Genomic DNA, 16,662 nt, shown 5'->3' with positions numbered 1-16,662 from the left:
TTTTATTTTCAGTAGTTTTTACTGGGCGTTGAGTGTGAATTACTCATAACATGTTTTGTATACCTGTACCTATAAAGCAACTTTTCCTGTCCGACGTGACTGTTTCATCAATGCCCAGCAAAAACTCCTGAAGTTAAATTGATGAAAATTTCTATACATGTTCTTAAGGTGTAAGCAAACACTAAGAAAGGACTGAAATTCAGAGTTTAAAGGGTTAAATAAAATGCAGTAACAATGAGATTTACTATTTTGTTTTTTAATGTTTCAGTGACAAATGAAGGCATCAACTTGAGTTTTGGTGTGTGTATTTTCCAAGTAAATATCTAAGAACCAACTTAGAGATTTTTTTAGACATTCAACCTTGAAAAGTACGGAAAAAGAGTAAAGATTTGAACAATGATTGCAAATACTCATCAGATAAATATTTAAAAAACCAATTTTGATTTTGTAAGGGTACAACATGGCAGCCACTGTTACTATATGTGCATTGTGACTGGCTGCACCTCCCTCCGGTTACTTGACTAAAATAAAAAACAATTTTTCACTCTTTTTATGCTGTTTAACACTAAAAACCTGGCAAAATGCATTTTTATCCTCACAGAGTACTGGTAAACCAGTTAAAACTAATATTTTTAATATGTAAGCCGACTCTTGTGAAATTCGCATTCTTAGATCATACAAAGTTTTTGGTCCTGTACTGACCAAACTGTTACTGTAAAGAAATTGCAATATACTGATATTTTTTATAAATTGAACAGGCTTTAATTTTCAATTATCATTATTCTCACAAGCATGAATTTAATGAACAGCGGGGTCCAAGGGGCAGAGCCCTCTGGCTAGACAGGAAGGGTGAACGAAGCAAACCATGACCAGCTAGATATCCCCAAACCGCGATGTGAAATGTAAGTAACCATACATCACGGGCAAAGCCACAACAGGCACCTCTATTTTTTTGGACTTGTAATTAATATTCTTCAGATATATATTTAAAAATAATTTTTGAGGTTTTTTTTTTCATTTTTTAAGGAGTGCAATGGTATACAACCAACACTGCCATTATCGCTGTTACTGTCTGTGTAACGTAACTGTCTCACCTGCCTTCAGTTACTTGACTAATAAATATAAAATAAAATTGACCACAGTGGGAAAGACAAGTAACCATATAGCGCATGGGAACACTAGTAGTATATATATGTATGTGTGTGTAAAAAGCAGTAGTATATATATTTCCTAACATCTGTTTCCTTGCAGTTACATATAAAGAGGAAAGTAGATCCTTTATTAACGTTTCTCCTTTAATTATAAATAAGCGTGTAGTAGCAGATTGTGGCTCACTGAAATCCATCAAAAAGTCTGGGAGTGGGGCCCTTCTGATTGTGGTTAATAGTAAAGAGCAAGAGTTGGAAGCTCCAAGCTGGAAATATGGGAAAGGGTGAGGTAATAGTGAAGCCCTATAATACACTGAATTCCAGCAAGGGAGTGATCTTCTGACATCTTTGCTGATATTAAGATCTTCTGACATCTTTGCTGATATTAATTTATCAGAAATATCTGAAGAGCTATCACCGCAGACTGTTTTACCTGTGCAGACGATCATGAGAAAAGAGAACGGTATTGATGTGCCATCTTTTTTTTCCCCTACTCCCCTTGACCAGACATACGATGAAGTAAGCTCACCCCAGGGGAGTGTCCTTCAAACTCAAACAAGCCTCCAGTTCGGCTCACCAGTTGAATCTTTTGTGACCAACACCTTCTCAAATCATCAGGGAGGGGTTAACCAGGCCTGACTATGTTGTTCCTGGGCCTCCCCAAGGATCAGAACTCGGTCTGTACATTTTCTCGCCTGCCTCTAACTAAGGGAGGGGGAACCAGGCTCGATTATGTCATTTCTGAGCCTCCTTAGCAGCCACACCAGCAGGTGTGACTTGGTCATTTGATACTCCAGGAGTCCATGGCTGATCTTCATAGCCAACACACCTCAGCATGCCTCCCAGTTGATGAGGCTGTCTGCCCTGTCCTAAACTAAAATCCTCATTGACGTTCTTCATCATCTTTTTCCCTCAAAATCGTCCTTGCCAAACTGTCAACGGCTCTCCAATTTGTCACTGAAGCCAGCATATAATCTGCAATTCTTCTGGTGTTAGGTCAACGACTCCTGCCCTGACCCGAGAGTTTTGCAGTTTCTGGCAATGGAACACAGTCAGCGCTGCTGAATCTTGCTTGTGATGGTACATAACACGTTGGCAATTCCCTTCTGCCTATTCTATACAGGTACCCCTTGAAATTGCCATGTCCAGACATGACCTGTGTCAGATGTTAATTTAATTCTTCATGTTCCCTAGTGAGCCATTTCCTTTCCCCAGGTCAGGGATAAGTCTTCTGTACCAGCTTGTTTTAACAGTAGTCCTCCAGCTCTCACTCCATCGTCATAACAGACAATCTGCCTTACTCACTCCGAGATGAGTAAGTCCACCAGGGGATCTCCAGAAAGAACACACGTGGCATCATATGAAAGTGTCCTATAACCCTTAACAACTTCTAGGAATGCTCTCTGGTAGATCCTCTGAAGCCTGTTGAAATTTCGCAAGATGTTAACTGTCCTGCCCAAGGTTGGTGCCACAAACAGAAGAACTGAGGCTACAGTCAACATTACTCTTCGTTTGGCCAAGCCAGGAGCAGCCTGTGAAGACATAAGATGTTTCCAGGCTTCCAAGTTCTCACCACCATCTCGAAGATGTGGAGGCTGAAGAGGTGAAGCAATTTTTAAAGGTTATCAATAGTAAAAAGATAAACCGGATAATATATGATAATCTGCATGCAGAGTAGGAAAAGAGTATTTATGGCTACAAATATTATTCAGTGGAATTTTTGCAGTCTCCATTCCTGCCATGAGAATATTGAAATCCTCATTAAGGAAGAAAATCTTTTAATACTGTATCTGCAGGAGACTTATCTCCAACCCCAGGATGATGTATCTTTTCTTAGATACATCTGCAAAAGACGTGACTGTCAAACTGAGGGCAGGTGACGTAAGGGTGTAACTTTTTTCCTGAGGGATATCATATAATAGCCACCCATATTCTGCTAGCTACAAACATACCTACAGTTGCAGTGAAGATAATGGTGCCTTTACAAATGAACATCTGTGACATATTTTTCTCCAAACTCTGATATTAATGAGATCTATCTAGTCTATTTTCCCATATCTGACCTAGTAACTGGTGATTTCAAGACCCAACACCATTCTTGGGGCTCAACATAATGTTCATCCCGAGGCAGTATAGTTGATTGACTGAGGCAGAGCTTAGGTATCTACCTATTGAACAATGGTTCATACACATCTGTGCATCAATCTGTCCCTATGCTCAGCAACCTTACTCCCACGTCTTATCTAGTGCATTTCCAAAAACTTTAGAAGTGATTACAGACCGCTTGTAATCTCAGTCATTAATAGTGCTTTACCTCAGAGTCAGATATGCAGATGAATGGTTCAGAAAATGGACTTAATTGGGTACAAGAATTTTTTTTTGCCAGTATGATCCACAGCAATGTTTAAGAATTAGTGTAACTGTTCTATTCATTTTTAAAGTCAGATGCTTACAAACCATCCAGAATTAACATGAAATTCTTAAGTCATTTAATTAATTATTATTTTTGGATAGATATAGTTGTGTCTTCTGCAAAGACAGCAATCAAAATTTTTGAAACTGTTTATTAATAAGAGACTGATGGTACTTCCTTGTACAAATTTCAATTGCCTGTTTACAGTTGATAAGGTATGACTGAAGCAGCTCCTCTGAAGTATAGTTTTAGACGTTAATAGTAATATAAAACTTCTGGTTCTATTAACACCTTTCTATGTAAACTAGGACCAGAGGTCTAGTTTTATGGAGAGTCCAGTATGCTACCTTTGTGGAAGGAGTTGTCCATAGCGTCTGTAGGCAGTTGCCTAACTAATTATTATTAAACAGGTGCAGCAGAACTGCCAGTTAAGCAGTTTTGAGGAGTTAAAAAATAGTAAAGTGAGGCATAAAAAGAAAAATTGTTTTTATTTTCTAAATTAGTGGTACATACTGTTTAATAATCATTAAGTTTTGAAAATAATGTATTCAAGATGGCAGCAACACACTATTGGAGACAATCTCTGAAGCTTTGTACAGCTTGTTCACACATTTTGTTGATTCACAGCCCCACTGAGATGTGCCTGGTCACTACTGAAGAAAACTGCCTCTTGAGTAATCTGTGCAAGCATTTACTCACACACGTTTTGGCATTTGGAGTGGTGTGCTGTGCTCAATCCTTGAGATATCATTATTTTGAAGGTTGGAAATTCAAATCGAAATGCAGAATCCTGCTCAAACTGCGGTCTAACATCCCCATGGCAACAGCATGCCATCGAATAGAACGTCTTGGCGATTACTGCTCTCACCAGCTGCACATTTTCTGGTATTGTGATGACATGTTTGGCTATTTGTATCTCTTCTTTGTGTACTACCAGTTTCCTTCAACTGCCAGGACCAAATTGTCTTCGCATTAGGCATTGTTGCGCGGAATATTGAACCGTCGCCTGTAAGCTGTTTTTATCGCGATCACAGATCAGTTATTTTCAAAATACGCGCATGTATCAAAGCCAGAATGTGCTCAGATACAAACCATGTTGGCCACTGAAATTGGATCACCGACGGAACAGAGGGAGATCACGTCACCTGCCTACCCCTGCCACCGCCCAAGCATTGACCCCTTCTAATCGCTTAGTCGGTTCTGTCGCATTTTATATTACAGAATGCGGCAGAACCGACTATGGATTAAGAATCTAAGTTGTGGAGATTCTTCATTTTCTTTTTCCGTATGGAGTTGGACTGTATCAATTTTTCTAGCTGACTAGCACATCCCAATCGGTAACCGAGATTCATCTTCTTGCGTTTACCATTATAAGATACTGTTAAATCTATATTTCCGTAGATTTCTATTAATTTGATCAATTTTGACACAATATTTTTATTTCTTATGTTGGCTACGTTAAAGCAACTTCTTCCCGCCATTCACTTGCAAGTTCGTGGTTGAGTGTTTTGGTTAGGTTGGTTATATTAAGTGATTTTTTTTTTAATTTAATTTTTTTACTATGATTGATGACTGCAATTTTAATACTGTTAAACAGTTAAAAAATTTTTCCCAAAAAGTGATTGAGGATAATGTGACCGTTAAAATTTGTAAACAGCCATGTTATTTGTCATGCTTTTTAACTGATGAAAACCAAAACAGTGATATCATTCTGTTGTACAAGACAGTAAGTATACGATTATTCATTGTTTATATTATATTAATATACCTTCATGTGTGTTTCTGTTGATTTTAATTCTTAATAATTATACAGCACCATAATAATATTGACATTAGAACCAAACTACGGAACTTCCGTTCCGTAGTTTGAATAAACTATAGCCAGAGCCTTGCATGCTGTTATTTGACTAGTAATATTGTAAAAAAGTTAATATTGATATTTTCACCTAGTTGCTGTGAAAATAGTACTTGTAGAAGAGTGCAAAAACAATCTGATAATCATGATTTGTTTTGATTATTTGTCAGTAGTATATACCTGAAAGAACTTTGAGTGATATAATAATAAATGTTATGTTTTCTTATGTAATTTCAAAATTAAATTAATGATTATTATGTACATGTGGATTATTGCTACTAAGTGGTAGTAAGGCAAGTGCCTTACTATGTAGGAGGTAGACAAGTTGAAAATTTGATCATACAAGAAAAATTTTCACTACAGAAAATTTGAAACTTCTTCATTGTACAGGTATCTGTTTTAAATTTTCTTTATAATTAAAAAATTATATTACATACCTTAAGTTGTAATTTTGAGCTGGATACTAGGTGAGGTATTTTGTTTTATTTACTGAACTGAGTAAAAGCCTATCCAGAAGTCACTTATTTGTCGATAATCACCTGATTCAACAAGAAAATTTTCTTTTCAAAGAGAATAATTCAGAATACATTTTGTTTAGTCAAAATATATCCTGAAAACCCTATAATTTTAAGAACATGAACTAGCAGTCATATGCTGAATGTTAGCAAATAATATTGGTTATTTGCAAATTTATTAATATGCTTGTGTAGTAAACTGCAAAAATCTATTTCTTCAACAGGGATATGGATCCATTTTAAAAGTACCCATGAAAGTTCTTTCATAGGAATTTTTTACCATTGAAATTATTTTTTAAGCATCTTCAGTGAGTAAGCTCACTGATGTTAAACAAGGCATTATCATAAACTTAAAAGAAATGTTTAAAGTACAATTTAAAAAAGGCTGTAATTTAACAAAGTTTAAAGTGTACAAATTTTCGTGATATCAGGAAAATAAGTTATTTATTCAACAGTAAAAACATTGATTAAACTTGAGATTTGAGGATTATCTTTTTTGATTTCATATCTTCAAAGATATAAACTTTATCGATGTTAATCTGTCATGTCCTTTCATTTTCTTCTGGCAATAAAGCCAAACCACTTAGGTGATTTTGAGTGATAGAACTTCTAAGTTACTGTTTGATCAGTTTTAGTTTAAAAAATGATCTTTCAGGTTTGGCCTCTGTAGCAGGAACAGTTAAGTACATTCAGCAAGCAGTTCATACATCAGGATAGTTAGATGTCAAAGAACTATATTCAGTCAACAGTAGATTAGCAAGCTGTTTTACATCATTCATGTTTTTAATTTTAGATCTGAAGGAACTTCTAACTGACAATATTGGTCAAAACAAAGGTGTTATGTCATCAGAAAAGGTTTCTGCAAATTTTCCAGCTTCTTTTTAAGTTTATTAGTAGAAGCCAGAAAGAAGGGGTTTTTAAATTAAAAATATGTGTGTCTACTACCAACTTCTTGTTTTTGAATTGGTTTTCTAGCTTTGAGCAATATAATATCAATGACGGGATTATATATTGCCACCCTAAAACTTGATTTTGGGTCAGCAAGTTTTTGACTCTACAAATTTCATCAAGGTGACTTTTCATCTTAGTGACTCGTGTTTGGATACTTCGAGCTGATATTTTCCATTTTGAGCAGATTTTGCTTGCCTCTTCAGCTAATAAAGTGAAAAATCCTTGAAGGTCATTTATGTCTAAAAGAGCATTACCCAAAAGGTAATAGGCAGCATTTATATCTAGAGATTCTGCTTATCACTATAAGCAGAAGCAATAGACAATATTGTTTTGTAAAATTTTACACTGAATTACCAAAACTGAAGGATTTGAGTGCTTTCTTTAGGCTAACAACTTCATTCTTTCCTTCATATGTTTGCTATTCAATATTACAAGCGATAAAACTTTCAAAACATCAGTGAATCTTTCTTTAATATAATGCACAGCAGTTTACCTTCCTGCCCAGTGGATTAGGGGTTTTCAAAGTAACAATTGATTCTGATTCTGAACAAGCTCTCAAATTTTCCCATTGAACAATGCTAAGTCCAAAAAGCTATAAACAGCTCCATCAATTCCTTGACCTTTGCATTTCATTATATGTAGACCTTTTTCCTTAACAGATTTGATGATTTGTTTTGCAAGTCCAGAAGCTGTCTGATCTTTAACTGCTGTAAAAGAAGTAAATGAATCAATCATATATCTTTATTTCACAAAATTTTCAATTTTTGAAAACAACAGAAAAATTTACTCAACTGATCAGTCTTACCTACATCTTTCGTTGAGTTCATAATTATTGAAAAAAATTTGGGACCAAATTTCTGTTAACAATTTCATTCAGAAAATCACTAACTGTTAAAGATATTACCTCATTTTGAATAGCAGGGCTCAAGTAATTTACAGAGTCATGAGGCTTTTCTAAAATAGAGTCATATTTAGAGAGAAGTTCAATAATTGAAAGAAAATTTCCTTTGTTTGAGTAATCCATATTTGCACTTTCCGTAGAATGGAAAATTACACATGGCTAACATGAATGAGTCATCAGTAACTCTTTTTTAAAACATTTCCCCAAAAGTTCCGCTCATTTTTTAATTTTTTAATTAAAATCTCATCTACAGCACCATGATTTCTCCATTGCTCATATACCACAATAGAATTAATATGATTTTTTGAATTCTCATGTGTCTTAATTCTTTCTGTGAGATGCTTCTAATAATGCAAACCAGTTTCCCACAGATAACTGGTTCCTGAAGTTCCCTTTTGAGAAAGTAACATGCATGCATGGTTGGCAGTAACACAATCTAACATGGAAGAGTAACACAACCAAGATCTGTTGAGGACTGGATCTCATTACAGAAGTATAGTAATTACTGAAAAAGGACTTCCATTCTGTCGGAAATGGCCCAGGAAGGTGCCTGAAGCAATGACACTTTTTCATCCCCATATCAGTAAGGTAGTTTGAAAAATCAGATTTTTCTCCATGGGAAGTATTTTCTACAGCATCACAATATTGATAAAGTTATATCTGTAAATCAGGTTGCAACTATTAGTACTGCTTGGTTTTATTTTACTATTTATGGTTTTTTATTTTGATACTGTAATCTATTAATTAATTTAAAAAATTTTGTTAAAGTAAAAATAGAAATACATGATTGTTTATTTTTTTTGTACTACCGGCCATCCATACTCACTTGGATTTTATCTCTGATCTCAACAGTACCATTTGCATCTCAGATTGGTACTGATCATTATGTATTACATTTGTATTTGATTGTTGTAGGTCTTTTTATTAACTCATCCTTGCCAATCTCATGCTTGTCAGAATCTGAAATAATTAAAATAACTGTCAGTATACCAGCCTAGCTACACTCCTGATGTAAGCTGTTATATAAACATATACTGCGTATACAAACATATGAATACATAAGTAAATGATTTGTTTGTGTTGATTCTGTTCATGAAGCAAAATTTTGAAAAAATGTATTCTTAGCAATGAACAGATGAAATTTCAGTCTTATGTAAATACATGTACATATCACTCACTTGTTATGTGTCATTTGTTTAAGTACAAAAAGATATGAAACCTCCAATACATACTGAATGGATTAGTTGATTAAAAAAATAATAATCTGATTACATTTCATTCAGAACCATGCAGTTAACTCTGACAGTGTGAATTAGCCTACAACTTAAAATATCACAATAAAAGAAATTATGTTATTAACTATGTTCTATATTTAAGATGGCCTGCCCCGCCCTTCAAATTGTGATTTACATAGACATATGTATGACCAAAATTTTTCTCCACATTCTGTAAGAACAGTAAAATAATTATTTAGATTAGACCAATGGTTTGTGAGATTTTATTGAACATTTGTGCAACTACATCAGTAACCTGGAAGTTGAAAGGAAGTTACTTTTTGTCTGTGTAACTGAAAATTTGAATTGTATAACTGTTATACATTTCAGAATAGAGTATCACTGTTTACTTTTGCATAGTATAAAAATATAAAAAAAATATAATAATCCAGGTTTTTGGATTAACATATGACGTTATAGTCTTACTACAATTTTACTTAGTTTTTTTTTTTTGTAAATAAATGTTAAGGATGAGCTTATTTTTTTATCTAGTTTCATTATTTGAGTTTATTCATTTTTTGGTCTTTATTACAACTTATTTAATTTTTTCCAGGTCTTGGATGAAATTTTTGAAGGCTTGGATGAAACTGCTAAAATGATGAAGGATGTTAGTGCAGTAAATGTTACTTCTTATGGTAAACATTTTACGTTTTATTTTGTTAATAATTAGAAAAGTATTTACCACATACTGGATTACTCATTTAAAGTATTAATTTAATAAGTAAAAAAATATAAAGAGACCGTATCCGTTGGTTTTTGTTGCCAACTACTTTCAACAGTTAGCCTTGAGGGATGACTGAAGTGCACATTTTATATACTCAATTTATTAAGTACAAAGTGTCAGTTAATGTATTCCAAAATAATACTGTCAGTTAATGTATTCCAAAATTAAGCTTCCTGAAAGAATTTGTTTGCAGGTAATATTTTAAAATAACTATTTCTGCCTGTTTTTGAATTGCAGTTTCAACTCCATTTGTTAGATCAATCCTGAAAACAAGTTCATTATTAAATATTTGAAATAAATTTTATTTCATGTTTTGATTAACAATACTTTTTAAGAAGTTTTCATGTTTTAATATTATTTTGAGTAATGTGTTTATTTTGTATTATTGAATAGATGGTGATATAACTGGTCAACCATTAGAATGTCCTTTCAGTCCATCTGATGAATTCAAATTAGATGATTTTACAATAAATGAACCGAATATAGTTCTTGAAAAAGATTCACATTATCCTATTTCAGCATGTAGTGCTTTGTAAGTATTGCTTTTTTTTAGAAATAGAGTTTTAAATAGTAACTGGGTGTTTAAATAGTTTTTTCTTTTCTGTTAGATCAGTTTTAAAGAACTTAAATTACACAGTTATTAATTTTTTTTTAAATCAGAACCATATTTATATTGTTGTCACATGTGTAGTGATTCTTACCGGCAAGTGCAATACTAACCCTTCAGATGTCAGCGAGAGTTACAGTACACCTGCGTGCCTGCACAAGTGCCTCTCCCACCAAACCAGCTAACTGCCAACATTCCACCACAGTGGCATGGTCCCCACCACATGCTGGCCATTATTAACAAAAGCCCAGTACTGCAAGAGCATTGTTGGTGGCCATACTCGGCGAGTGCAGCATCAACTACTTTTTTAGATTGTATAGATGTGGCACCTGCAACCATGGAGGTTGACCCTTACATGAATGGTATTTTTCCTGACGTGAAAAATATGCAGGCTATTCTGTGGATTTCCCCCAACCGGCATATTACAGTTTCTTTCTGGACATTGTGCTTTTTGAGATAGTTTGGCCAAATTTTGTTTGATTAATTCAGGCTTGCATCTGGAGTGTAAGACCATTGATGATGCGCATCATGTCTTATATGTCTGCCTCGGGTACAAAGCTTAATGTTCCAAAGTGGTTAGACAGCTTGTGAGGATCAATTCTGATTTTGATCTACAAGTTAACTGGTAAACCGAAAAGGAATGGAACATAGTTATTGGGTTCCTGATATTCTTAACCCTGTGCAGGATAGCTGAGGGGCTCTGATGCTGTTATGGATGTGCAGGTAAAATAACAATCCTGCTGGCTGTGGGCCTGCTTCATGGTGCTTACTTTGCCAATATAGGTGTTTTGGCATCGAGCACTAGTTAGGTGAGATATTTGCTGTTAGGAAGAGAACGGGTGTGTTGAGAACTCTGTGAGGTAGCTGTGGTGTGGGAAAGTGTAGGCATTGACCTTGGCTCTGAAAGTGGACCAGAGCAGAGAGAAATAGGGTATATTTTTATTAGAAATTAATTATTTATGAATTTTTTACTTGGTTTTTGACTAAATTAAGAGGACTTTGAAGTAAATTTAATTGTAGGACATACTTATCGTTGTGTCCCTTAATATTTGTTTTGTTGGTATGAGAATAGTGTTTTTGGTGTTTAAAAGACTAGTCAAGTAATGATCTTAGTGCATAGTCTAATTGAAGTTAGATATGGAATAGTTTTTGTGTAAAACCTCAGGGTTAGAGGAAAGTGCAGGGATCGTGCTTCTGCAAATCAGCTAATTTAATAGAGGGTGTAAGTTATGGTGGGTGATCATGGTTGGAAGAAATCATAGGAAAGCAGTGTAAGTTGTGTGCACTGATGGAAGTGTCTCCCAAGACATTTGCATTGGTAGCATCCTAACAGGCCAAATTGATGACTGTGATGTGTTATCAGTTTAAAGGGTCTGAAAGACGACCTCTGGTAAAGCCATCTGGTTTTACCAGATGGCATACCTAATGGAATGGAGGGGATGGTGTGACGACCAGGATCATCACAAGTCAGGTGTCATCCCCAACAAGGGTCAGGATGCCTAGGGTGTGGCCCGCACTTACAGAGGCACTTTCAATCCTTAGAGGACGCGTGGCAGCCAAAAGAATCGGGTTTTCAGTTAGGTTGCAGGCAAGCGGCGAATTATGGAAGTGCAGAGCTTTCTGCACTCAAAGAAAATCACCTTTCACATCTATTGGCTCCCTAAGGACAAGAAACTGAAGGTCATCTGGCAGGGCACTCCCTTTTGGAGTGATCTGCAAGAAGATCAGAGAGGAATTCTCCTTCCAATACGAGGTGGTGTTGGTCAGGAAACTAACCACGAGGGATGGTAGGGAGCTTCTACCTGCCTTATTGCTTTAAAGTGAACAGTGACTGTCAGGAGTATATATGAGCTGGGTAACCTTTACTTTTGTAAAGTAAAGGTAACATTGTACATGCCACAAGGGGACTTCCCCAGTTTCAGATATCAGAAATTTGGGCATTTCACAAATTCCTGCCTCAGAAGACAACTCTGTGTGAAATGTGGATGAGAGTTTGACACAGCATCATGGGTTAAGACCCAGGAGGATCCTGCCTTGTGTGCAGATTGCAAGGGGCCACACCCCGTGAATTACAGGGGCTGTCCTTGCTATAAAGTGCAGCTGGCCCGACTAAAGAATGTCTCGAAACCCATAGAAATCGATGGCTGTATCTGGGCATGGATCATCTGCGTTGTGAAGGCCACCTGACCGCAAGAACTGCAGCCTATGGGTTTGACGGCTGTGGGAAGTATTCCAGCACCCTGTGCATCACAGAAATCTCCAACCACGGAAGTGATGGAAGTCCATAAAAACAAAACCTGATCCACCGCAGGAGAAGAAGATCACTGAGCCAGGGGGAGAGCCCAGCAAGGTGAGACTGTGGTCTCCGCCCGCTGGTAACCCTGGCAAAGCTCCTGAGGCTACGCGGCCACAAAAGGCACCATCAAAAATCCCAAGCCATGCCAATGGCAAAAAGCCTGAGGTCATGCCAACGGGTGATAGTGCCGGGATGACTTTTTATTGAGGGTATCCCTGAAGGACTTATTGCTTGATATTTTGGCAGTTCTGCCTCTTACAGGCGGAATCCCTTAAGGACCTCCTCCAGTTGATGGTAGAATGCCTGATGAGCTTACTATCCTGGCATGGAGTGGAACACCCACGCAGTCACAGACAAGACAGGAGCTATCTATCTCATTGGATATCGGCGTAATATTGCTAGCGGAGATGCACCTAAAGCCAGACAAATCACTGAACCTTTGAAACTGTTTTTTCTACAGATTGACAGGATAAAGCTACTTGGATATCCCGCCAGCAGAGGAATCACTATCCTCGTCCACTTGAGAATAATGCACACACAATTCTATATCAAACTGATTTAGTGGAACAGACCTGTGTACATGTGCAGCATCTGATCATGGTACACAGACTGATTTCTCCATATTACAGGCTAAACTTGGTGGTACCCAGCAGGGATCTGGATGCTGTGCAAAGAATTATGATGGGTCCATTGTATCCAATAGCGTTCATTTCCAAGTATGCATCTTGGAATAGTAATATAGTAAATGCTAGTGCTATGTTTCTGTATGAGCAGGCACTGGGCTAATCATTTTAGGACCCAGTTTTATCCAAGCAAGTGATCGGTCGAGAACAGATGTGCTCTACATCACGATTCTGAGAATTGTACCAGTCCCATATGCGATTGAAACTATCAAGGAGCTCAGTACAAACCACTAACCGGTTGTACTGAAACTGGGCCAAGTAGCGGATGGACAAGACCCTCCTCCAATAACCAAAAGGTAAGTAAACTGAAGCACATTTTACAAAGCCCTCCAGCATAACTATAGGCCAAGGGATTCAGAACTCCTAAACATCTTGACATCGAGAGGAAAACACCTACCATGTGACACTCCGGAACACACCAAAGAATATCGACCACTCTACACTCCTGATCACACCAGAGAATATCGACCACTCTACACTCCTGATCACACCAGAGAATATCGACCACTCTACACTCCTGATCACACCAGAGAATATCGACCCCTCTACACTCCTGATCACAGCCGGTTGACTGCGTCACGTGGTCAGTGGTGGCATATTCCATGTTTCGCATACTGCCTTAATTTGGTCATGCAGTCCAGTTTAGACATTATTAATGAAACAAGAGCTATGGTTAAAAAAATTGTGTTCTTTAAAAGAAGTCCCCATGCTTCAGAAAAATTGGAGACAGTTCAAAAACAAAATAAGCAGCCAGTATTAACTTTACGGTGAGACTGTCTTATAAGGTGGAATTCCACCTATGATATGTTCAAGAAAATCCTTCTAGTTAAAGAATCTCTGCAGAGTAAGTTTGGTGTGATTTACATTTGTATTTTGCAGGAATAAATTATGAGGATTGGTTTATCATAGAAAATTGTGTTGAAATTTCATTATGTTTGATGAAATAATACACAAAATGTGCACTGAAAAATATGTAACCGTTTTGAAAATTTATCTTCTACATTCATGGTTGCTAAGCCATTGTAATTTCTTTAAAGAAAAAATTTATGAATGTGAAAATCTATGCTAGTTTAAACAAAAAATGTGATTTAGATATTTTAAAAGAAGCAACCTTTTTTGAAGCCTTGATTCAAGAAATTTGGCTTTAAATTTTGTAATAGTGAAATGCATTGAAAAGAATAAAAAATAATGTAAGTATTACTCTATATGTAAAAGTAAATATATGTAAAGGATAAATGATGCTCCATCAGCAATCTTCTAGTTCAACTCCAGTGCGCAAGAAGAATGAAAAAAAACCGTCAATGTGGATGTAAGATTTTGACGAAGCTGTTAAGTCAGAACAAGTGTGTAACTTCCAGGATTCACGGTCGCTAAGTATAGTAGAAGTAGATAAATATTTAAAAATGCTGTAGTAGACAAGAACCAAGGTCCTCCTCATTTTCTGGAGAGAAAATAAAGTTGTTTTCCTGATATTGTATGAAATAATGAAAAGACGTTTCTGCATCCCGGTAACAAATGCCTCTTGAGAACATATTTTTTCTAAAGGTGGTTAATTGATTACTAAAAATCAGAAAAGGTTATCGAGTAATGAAGTTTAAAAAAATATATGTTTTTAAATGTCAAATTGAAGTAGTATTTTACTATAACCGCTTAGGTGAACATGTAAACTATGTGACCCAGAGGGAAAAAGCGCAAGGCCTCCCTAAACCTAGCGTTCAATGGTGCAAACCCCATCCCATTAGTAATAAAGATATTTGTGTACTGTTTCACTTGCTGCCAATACTAACTTTTGCCTACTTGGCATCTAGGGGTGTTGTTTTGCTCCACACTCCAGAAAAAGCTGGAGGATCCTACCCTACAGAGTGTAGGAAATTGCCTTATGCTGTCCTTGAAAAACACTGTGATTGGGCAACTCCATAATCCCCAAAGCCAGGCTGTCAGCCTCTCTATTTTTAGTCTTTTTTTTTTTTTTGGGTGGTGGATGAGTATGAAAACACTGGAAGATATCAAGTTACATGGTTAGATGAAAAGATAAGATTCCATCACTTCTGCCTTTTCTATGAAATCAAAAGATGATATTTCATTCGTGGTGGGGTGGGAGAGGGTGCTAAACCATATTTGGCTGCCTTAACGTGCTCTGGGAACTTGTTAGAGGTTTGACTCAGTTCATTTATCTATCCTCCTTCTCCAGCATTAGGACGTTCTGGAGGCTTACAAGGTTTGTCATCCATGCTTGGTTAACCTATTCATTTCCCCCCATTTTTTTTTCTTTTGTTACAGTTGCTGAAAACTGGCTGCAGCGACACACCAATAAGGAACCATTTTTTGACCTCTCAGTCCCCCTAAAATCCTTCCTAGATGTTCATGTGTCGCATCACAATTTGCATAAGGAGGTGGATGAATTGATTGAAAATAACTGTCATATCACACAATTGTGCATCACCACCAGATAAGTATATAGATAAGATGAATAGGACACATTACTACACAAGTAGGCTACCATAAAATCTGTTACAGCGGGAACACAAACTCGAAGAAAAGAACAAACAACATTGAAAGGAATCTTGTGAACAGCTTCTGGTATATTATTGTGCCAAGGAAGATAACTTCCTTTTCAGCATTGTAACAGGAGATGAATTTCATCTGCATTATTACAAGCCAGAAAAAAAATGGCAGAGTGAATAACGGCTCTGTTGTTCACTATCAAAGAAATTCAAAACGCAATCTTCTGGAAAAAATTCTAATGACAGTGCCTGGGATTTCAAACATATGTGATTATCTGGAAGCTGGGTTGACTAAATTCTATTGATACATAGAGATATATGTGTTGTGTTCAACAATCCACAAAGCTGATAATTCTACAACATGATAATGCTTGACCACATACATCACATGCAAGGCTCTTGTGAAGTTGAAATTTTAACTTATTCCAAACCCTCCATACTCACTCATCATTGATTGCTCTGTGATTTTCACATCTTTCCACAATTAAAGTGGTATATTAAGGGTATTCATTTCACCATGGCTAATGAACTGAAGGACACGGTAAAATTATTGATCAAGGAAAGACCACCAGCTTTCTTTATTGACAGATTCACAAAACTGGTTCACTGTTGCAAGAAATGTGTAGTTGTAAATGGAGACTATCTTGAAAAATAAATACAAGTTTTTGTAGCAAATAAAATGTATTTTTATGTCATGTTTTTTCATTTGCTACCTCTTTACACTTGCAAGTTATTAACAACATTACATTATATTTCAGCCACCCCTTGTATTTATTTCTGCTTCAACAATA

At 36.3% G+C, this 16,662-nt stretch overlaps 1 protein-coding gene across 1 annotated transcript in view; it reads left to right on the top strand.

Annotated features, from left to right (window-relative positions):
- The first annotated feature begins 4,796 nt into the window (after positions 1-4,796).
- The window catches only part of LOC142330165 (protein zwilch-like), a 33,952-nt gene continuing 22,086 nt past the window's right edge, over positions 4,797-16,662 (top strand). Inside the window, exons 1-3 of the mRNA XM_075375270.1 lie at positions 4,797-5,287; positions 9,611-9,692; positions 10,175-10,313. Coding sequence (XP_075231385.1) covers positions 5,123-5,287; positions 9,611-9,692; positions 10,175-10,313 — 386 coding nt within the window. The 5' untranslated portion in view covers positions 4,797-5,122. The remainder of the gene's footprint in view (positions 5,288-9,610; positions 9,693-10,174; positions 10,314-16,662) is intronic.

This window comes from Lycorma delicatula, chromosome 9 (genome assembly GCF_047948215.1).
Source record: "Lycorma delicatula isolate Av1 chromosome 9, ASM4794821v1, whole genome shotgun sequence".
In the NCBI taxonomy this organism is placed as follows: domain Eukaryota; kingdom Metazoa; phylum Arthropoda; class Insecta; order Hemiptera; family Fulgoridae; genus Lycorma; species Lycorma delicatula.
This window is presented reverse-complemented; position numbering and strand designations above follow the sequence as displayed.